Below are 7,500 nucleotides of genomic sequence, written 5' to 3' on the forward strand. Positions count from 1 at the left end.
TTGTGTTGTGTGATGTTTGGTTTTGTTGAGTTGTGTTGTAATTTTTTTTGTCACAACAGATTCTGCGGGAATGAAAATTCAGGCTGGTCTCCATGGGGAAAGCACATCCAGTTTTTGGCGCCGCCTATTTTTTCTCTCACTTGTTTTGCTACGAAAGTCGAGTTTTTCTAAAGAAGTTTGTGAAGGCGTGACCCTTTAGTCGCTGTGGGTTCTTATACCTTTGCATGTAGCACTCCTCTGAAAGACTAGCACCCAGACCTCCCATCAAGGTCTAGTGGAGAGGGGGGTAAAAATCCTGACCTGTATGTAGGACTTGAACCTGTGGACACTCACTTTCTGGTTGGGTGCAGTGCCATGTGGTAGCTGCTCCATTCGACACGTTGCAGAATGTGTCAGCTCTGCTTCATTGCTTTTCACATTCTGCTTCACTGTTTTATACGTTCCCCTCCTCTGCTTTGCACACTCTCCTGAATTTCCTTCATTTGTATGGAGAAGATCAAAGTCCGCTGCTCTGAATCAAAGGAACAGAAGTGTCTTTCGTCTGGAGAAGATCAAAGTCCGCTGCTCTGAATCAAAGGAACAGAAGTGTCTTTCGTCTGGAGAAGATCAAAGTCCGCTGCTCTGAATCAAAGAAACAGAAGTGTCTTTCGTCTGGAGAAGATCAAAGTCCGCTGCTCTGAATCAAAGGAACAGAAGTGTCTTTCGTCTGGAGAAGATCAAAGTCCGCTGCTCTGAATCAAAGGAACAGAAGTGTCTTTCGTCTGGAGAAGATCAAAGTCCGCTGCTCTGAATCAAAGGAACAGAAGTGTCTTTCGTCAGCATCAGCATTTGTTGTGTCATTAGAAGATGGAAAGACGCCATTTTAATGCTTTCTTAACATACTTTAAATACCTGGGCAGGGTAGCATGAGGCGAACTTTGCAGCGATAAGTTTGCTTAGAGTTAGGAATGCATTGTATTTCTCTTTTTTGTCACAACAGATTTCTCTGTGTGAAATTCGGGTTGCTCTCCCCAGGGAGAGCGCATCGCTACACTGAGAGTGCCACCCCCTTTTTTTTTTTTTTTTTTTTTTCCCTGCATGCAGTTTTATTTGTTTTTCCTATCAAAGTGGATTTTTCTACAGAATTTTGCCAGGGACATCCCTTTTGTCGCCGTGGGTTCTTTTACATGCACTAAGTGCATGCTGCACAAGGGACCTCAGTTTATATCATCTCATCCAAATGACTAGTTCCTGCATGGAATTTACTGTGGAGTTAGGAACATTAGTGGAGTTAGGAACATTCTTAATGATAAGCAAACTTAGCGCTGATAAGTTCGCTCATGCAAGCCACCCTAGATCCCCTTTGTGCTATGTGGCACATAAGGTCCACCAGCAGAGATCTCCCTCCACTGCTGCCCGTCTTGGGTCGTCTAAGTTAGCAGCTCCCCCCCCCCCCCCCCCAACCCCCCCATAGCCTTTTCCACACTCGTGAAGAAGAGTTGTGTGCAAGCCATATTATGATGGAATGAAAGAGGTTTACTTAGTCTATAAAAAATACAAATGGAGAATTTTTTTTTTTAAACTGTTGGTTGTAAAACAAGACTTGCTTTTGATAAGAGACATAATTATGTTTTAGAACTTAGGTGTGTCTTAAGAAAAGTGAGACTGTTTTCACAACCTTCACTATCACTTCCAGCTAACACAGTCCTTGGAGACAGACCTATGGTCCGAAACATTGGACGTCTCATATCAAAAGTGTAGCTTGTATTACAACATACTTTTCTTTTCTTTTTTTTTAACTTTCTCCATGGGCAAGCCGTATATTGTTTCACAAGTGATGATTTCTGCATGTGCGGTTCTGTGTTTTGGATACCATCCCACACTGGATTCTGTTATAATGACCAAGCAGACAGGGCAGCAAAAAGGGGAGCAAAAAATCATATAGATAGTATAAAAGTATATTGCCCATTGTCATACAAGGAAATAAGCAATATACTAGAAAGAGACTTTTATAGGTGCTTGAATTCAAGTCTAAAACCTCATCAGTTGACTCTCTCAGACTTTGGTCCGATTCGCAGACCAATTCTGAGTTTAGCTCTCAGACTATTATCAAATTCGTTACGGACCAAGTATTGTTCTAATGTCAAGTGCATATGCTTTAGTAACCTGACAATTGGGCATATAATTTTTCACTGTAGTTTGATGAAGCCTTTTGTACACGAAAGTGTGTCTTCACAAGTGACTGAGAACGTTGATGTTTTTGACTTTTTGCATTCATTATCAGTTGTTTCGCTTGTCAGTTTAACGACTTCTCTTTTACGAAGTCCTTTAAGTAATTTCCTGTAACTGTATTTAGAGTTGTTTTGTTGTTGTTGTTTTTTTTTCTTCCAAATTTCACCCACATTTTTACCCTCATTTGCCCAGTTTCTCCCAACCCTCCATTCATCCACATCTCCCACCCCTTCTAACCGATAATACTCAGATGTATTCATAAATACTTTAACAAAATGTCTTCAATCACCGATATGTGTGACGGGACATTAAACAAAATTCCTCCTTCTGTGTTTTTGCTTGCTTGTGGCCCTCGTTGTTGTTGCGACATTTATTCTGGTAGACTCGAGAAACAAGTCTGTCTGTGCTGATCCCTGATGCTGATGTTTAGTGTTGTCTTTTTCCAGGGACCAATGGGCCCCATGGGTTTGCCTGGGCCACCTGGACCTCTTGGGAAAAGGGTGAGGGGTTTGAACTTGTTCTGTTTTCACTGCAGGCATTTGTGTGTGTGTGTGTGTGTTAGTGTGTGTGTGTGTGTGTGTGTGTGTGTGTGTGTGTGTGTGAGTGTGTGTTTGTGTGTATTAGTGTTAGTGTGTGTATGAATGAGTATGTGTGTGTTTGTGTCCGTGTGTGTGTGTGTGTGTGTGTGTGTGTGTGTGTTAGTGTGAGTTTGTGTGTATTAGTGTTAGTGTGTGTATGAATGAGTATGTGTGTGTTTGTGTCTGTGTATGTGTGTGTGCGTATGTGTGTGTGTGTGTGTGTGTGTGTGTGTTAGTGTGTGTGTGTGTGTGTGTGTGAGAGAGAGAGAGAGAGAGAGAGAGAGAGAGAGAGAGAGAAGATGGAATAAAGCAGTTACTCTATATCACCATGGAATTTTATTGGTATGTGACCGTCTCCATGAATTGTGACATCCTATCCAGGGTTCGTCATTAACATTTTTTCACATGAGCGCCTGCGCTCTAGTTTCAGAATTTTGATGAGCGCAAACTGAAAACTAAGAGCGCACACTAAAAACCGTCAGCCTTCCTTTTTGGGATCAAATATTTCAGCATTTTGATTTTGCACGGCCGCGAAATCGATCGTGTGCTCCACTTTTCTACTCTTCAAGTCTGAAGAGCGCTCTTTTGCATAGCCTCCCCTGATTCACTAGGCCTACTTCCGGTTGAACTAACAAAACGTAAACAGACGGCTTTCAAACTTCGGAAAATGCAAAACGATCGCGCTTTTGACTCTTGTTTGTGATGGACAATGGAATAACAATTTAGATACAGTAGTGTATGCTTATGTCTTTTCAAAATCAAGAGCGCAAGCACTCTGAGTCAAGGAATTTTCCAGAGCGCAATTTGTTTTTTCAGAGCGTTCCGCTCAGCGCTCCCGTTAGTGACGAACCCTGCTATCAGTCTAGAAGGAAAGCGTTTTCAGACAGAAACGTGTTCATCACTTACCATGCTGGAGCAGTTCCACTCTTGTTCCCTACCGTCAGTCATGTACATACACTGGCGGGACTACATCACTAACTAGGACAGAGACAGCAGTTCCAAGCATTGAAAGCAAAAACCTGGCAGGCACAGCTTCAGTGGACATCAGCATTTAACTCTCTCTATACGAACGGCGAAAGAGACGACGTTAACAGCGTTTCATCCCAATTACCATCATCAAAATATTGCAAGCGGAACGCTCTTATACTGAAGAGGTGAATGTTGACAAAGAATACCACAGTTCTGACGACGGAAGCTAAAGGTTGGGTCATTCAGACACCCACTGGACATCCGAGGGGTCCGTGTAGAGGAGAAGAGAGGACTGGCCGTACTGAGTGAGTTAAGGGTCAGGTATTCCACAACAGCTCTTCTACAGGGAACTGGCTGACCGCATGGCAGTTGCAGTCACTGAAGAAGGGGTAGAAAGATAATCATCCTCAAGGCCAAACCTTCAGCCTTGGCAGCTTGAGACTGCTTCTGCTGCTGATAGAAGTAGCTGGTGAGCCCCGACAAAACCAACAACTGTCAAATAAAAAAACTGTGTGTAGTGAAGACCTTTCGAGGGAGATCGTCACCAGTGCCTCGCAACTGCTCGAGATTGGCGACTCAGAGCTGTGTCTTCCTTTGCCCTGCCTTGTGCCCCTGCCTGTAGCCGCATTTACTCTTCAGACTTCTGGGCTCTGAAGCCACATGCCTGTCCGCTGATGATGACGGCACACTGCATCTTCACCATCAGTTCTTGAGAGACAACCATGATGTCATGCTGTATTTATTATTCGTTGGTGTTGTTGCATTGTTTTGTTACGGTCGTTTTGTTATTGTTGTTTTTCTTTTCCATGTGTTGATGATCATGATCATGGTGTTTGACACAGTGCGTCATATCTTCGGTCCCCAACAGACAACCATGATGTCATGTTTGTCGTTGGTGTTGTTGCATTGTTTGTTACGGTCGTTTTGTTATTGTTGTTTTTCTTTTCCATGTGTTGATGATCATGATCATGGTGTTTGACACAGTGCGTCATATCTTCGGTCCCCAACAGACAACCATGATGTCATGTTTGTCGTTGGTGTTGTTGCATTGTTTGTTACGGTCGTTACGTTATTGTTGTTTTTCTTTCTCACATGATGATGATCTTGATCATGGTGTTCGACGCAATGCATCATCATCTTCAGTTCCCAAGAGACAGCCATGATGTCGTGTTATGTTTGTCGTTGGTGTTGTTGCATTGTTTGTTGCTGTCGTTACGTTATTGTTGTTGTTTTTCTTTCTCACGTGATGATGATCTTGATCATGGTGTTTGACGCAATGCATCATCATCTTCAGTTCCCAAGAGACAGCCATGATGTCGTGTTATGTTTGTCGTGGTGTTGTTGTATTGTTTCTTGCTGTCGTTACATTATTGTTGTTGTTTTTCTTTCTCACGTGATGATGATCTTGATCATGGTGTTCGACGCAATGCATCATCATCTTCAGTTCCCAAGAGACAGCCATGATGTCATGTTATGTTTGTCGTTGGTGTTGTTGCATTGTTTGTTACGGTCGTTACGTTATTGTTGTTTTTCTTTCTCACATGATGATGATCTTGATCATGGTGTTCGACGCAATGCATCATCATCTTCAGTTCCCAAGAGACAACCATGATGTCGTGTCTTCGTTACTGTTGATGTTTCGTTGTTTGTTACTGTTGTTACTGTAGCTTTTCTTCCTCACATGATGACGATCACGATCACGGTGTTGACAGGGTCGCCCAGGTATGGATGGAGAGAGGGGAGTGCAAGGCCCACCAGGAGATAAGGTCAGTACTACCTTTGACCTCATTCAGCCTTGAGCCCTGAATGCCGAAAAACAAAAGCAGCTTCATAATGTATTGTTCTGTTCCAACGGTCCCACCAGGTTTCACTCACGTGACTTCAGTTGAAATGGCAAAGTCTTTTGATAACTTTTGTCTTCATGTTTTCAATTTTTGGTCATCATTTTTTCACAGTTCGTTCATTTAGTCATCACCGTTTTTTTATTTTATTTCTATATACATTTTGGTTTTTAGGCATGTAATTTTGCATTTGTACTAAAGCTTGAAGTCCTACTTTGTTGTAATTTCACCTACACCCATAAGATTTGTTGTATATTGCTGCAGTCATGATCTTTGACATTCCTGTTTTTTGTGATTGATGTAATTAAATTTGTATTGTTTCATGTTCAGTTGTTGATATTTATTATTCCAGTGAAAGTAAGAACTTTTCCCTTTTTTCATATAAAGTTAACAATTTCATTCTGCCTTTTTATTTGAGCAACAAGATACTTTTTCTGTTATGCAATTTTTTGTTGTTGTCCAGTTCTAAATTTAGCTTTAGAATTCAAAGATAATGTTAGATCTTTTTGGAATCAAAGGTAATTTTACACTTTTAATATCGGAAATGACATTGTTTATGTTATTTCTTTTAGAATTAAATGTGATATTAGAAATCAGAGGTATGTTACATTGTCAACACTGAAAGTGGCATCAGAAATAAAAGATGATGTCACAATTTTTATCATTAAAAGTGACATTAGAAATGAATGATAACGTTACAATTTCTAACACTGAAAATGACATCAGAAATAAAAGATAATGTTATAAATTTGAAAAAAAAGATAATGTTTCAGTCTTTCAAAACTAAAACTTACTTTGGAAATGCAGGTAATGTTGCATTTTGTTAAACATTGAAAGTGACTATGTTATGTTAAACGTTTTTAAACACATACATTAACATTTTTTAGAAGCATGACACAAAGCGTTAGTGCATGTAATGTTAGAGTTTGAAACTGCAACTTCCACATTCACTCATATGTACACGAGTGAGCTTTTACATATATGAGAGTTTTTATGCCGCCATGTAGGCAGCCATACTATGTTTTCGGGGGTGAAATTGACTAAGATGTCCAATAATGTACCATCTTTTTAAACATACACATTAACATTGATTGATTGATATGGATACTTATATAGCGCCTATCCTTGGTCGGAGACCAAGCTCTAAGCGCTTTACAAACACAGGGTCATTTGCACCACAGGCTGCCTACCTGGGTAGAGCCGACTGACGGCTGCCATTGGGCGCTCATCATTCATTTCCTGTGTCATTCAATCAGATTTCAGGCATGCACACATACACACTCAGGCAGACATGTAACATTTTACATGTATGACCGTTTTTGTTTATCTACCCCGCCATGTAGGCAGCCATACTCCGTTTTCGGGGGTGTGCATGCTGGGTATGTTCTTGTTTCCATAACCCACCAAACGCTGACGTGGATTACAGGATCTTTAACGTGCATATTTGATCTTCTGCATGCGTATACACACAAAGGGGGTTCAGGCACAAGCAGGTCTGCACACATGTTGACCTGGGAGATGGGGGGGGGCGGCCTCAGATTGAAAGTCCAACGCTTCAACCACTCGGCTGTTGCAGGACTTGAAGTGTGTGTAAATGGTGTCAGAAAGTGGACGTTGACTGTTAACTCACTCCATACGAACGGTGAAAGAGACGACCTTAACAGCGTTTCACCCCCCCAATTACCATCATCAAAATATTGCAAGTGGAAAGCTCTTATACTGAAGAGGTGTTTGTTGACAAAGAATACCACAGTTCTGATGACGGAAGCTAAAGGTTGGGTCATTCAGACACCCACTGGACATCCGAGGGGTCTGTGTAGAGGAGAAGAGAGGACTGGCCGTACTGAGTGAGTTAACCTGATTGTTGCAGGGTGTTCCAGGGTACCCAGGTATGCCAGGCT

At 41.6% G+C, this 7,500-nt stretch overlaps 1 protein-coding gene across 1 annotated transcript in view; it reads left to right on the plus strand.

The window, feature by feature from the left end:
• The window catches only part of LOC143289761 (uncharacterized), a 183,074-nt gene that overhangs the window by 90,213 nt on the left and 85,361 nt on the right, over positions 1-7,500 (plus strand). The window contains exons 12-14 of the mRNA XM_076598862.1: positions 2,658-2,711; positions 5,471-5,524; positions 7,470-7,500. The exon at positions 7,470-7,500 is cut by the window's right edge and continues 23 nt beyond it. Of these exons, the coding sequence (XP_076454977.1) occupies positions 2,658-2,711; positions 5,471-5,524; positions 7,470-7,500 (139 nt within the window). The remainder of the gene's footprint in view (positions 1-2,657; positions 2,712-5,470; positions 5,525-7,469) is intronic.

This window comes from Babylonia areolata, chromosome 14 (assembly GCF_041734735.1).
Source record: "Babylonia areolata isolate BAREFJ2019XMU chromosome 14, ASM4173473v1, whole genome shotgun sequence".
Taxonomy (NCBI): Eukaryota; Metazoa; Mollusca; class Gastropoda; order Neogastropoda; family Buccinidae; genus Babylonia; species Babylonia areolata.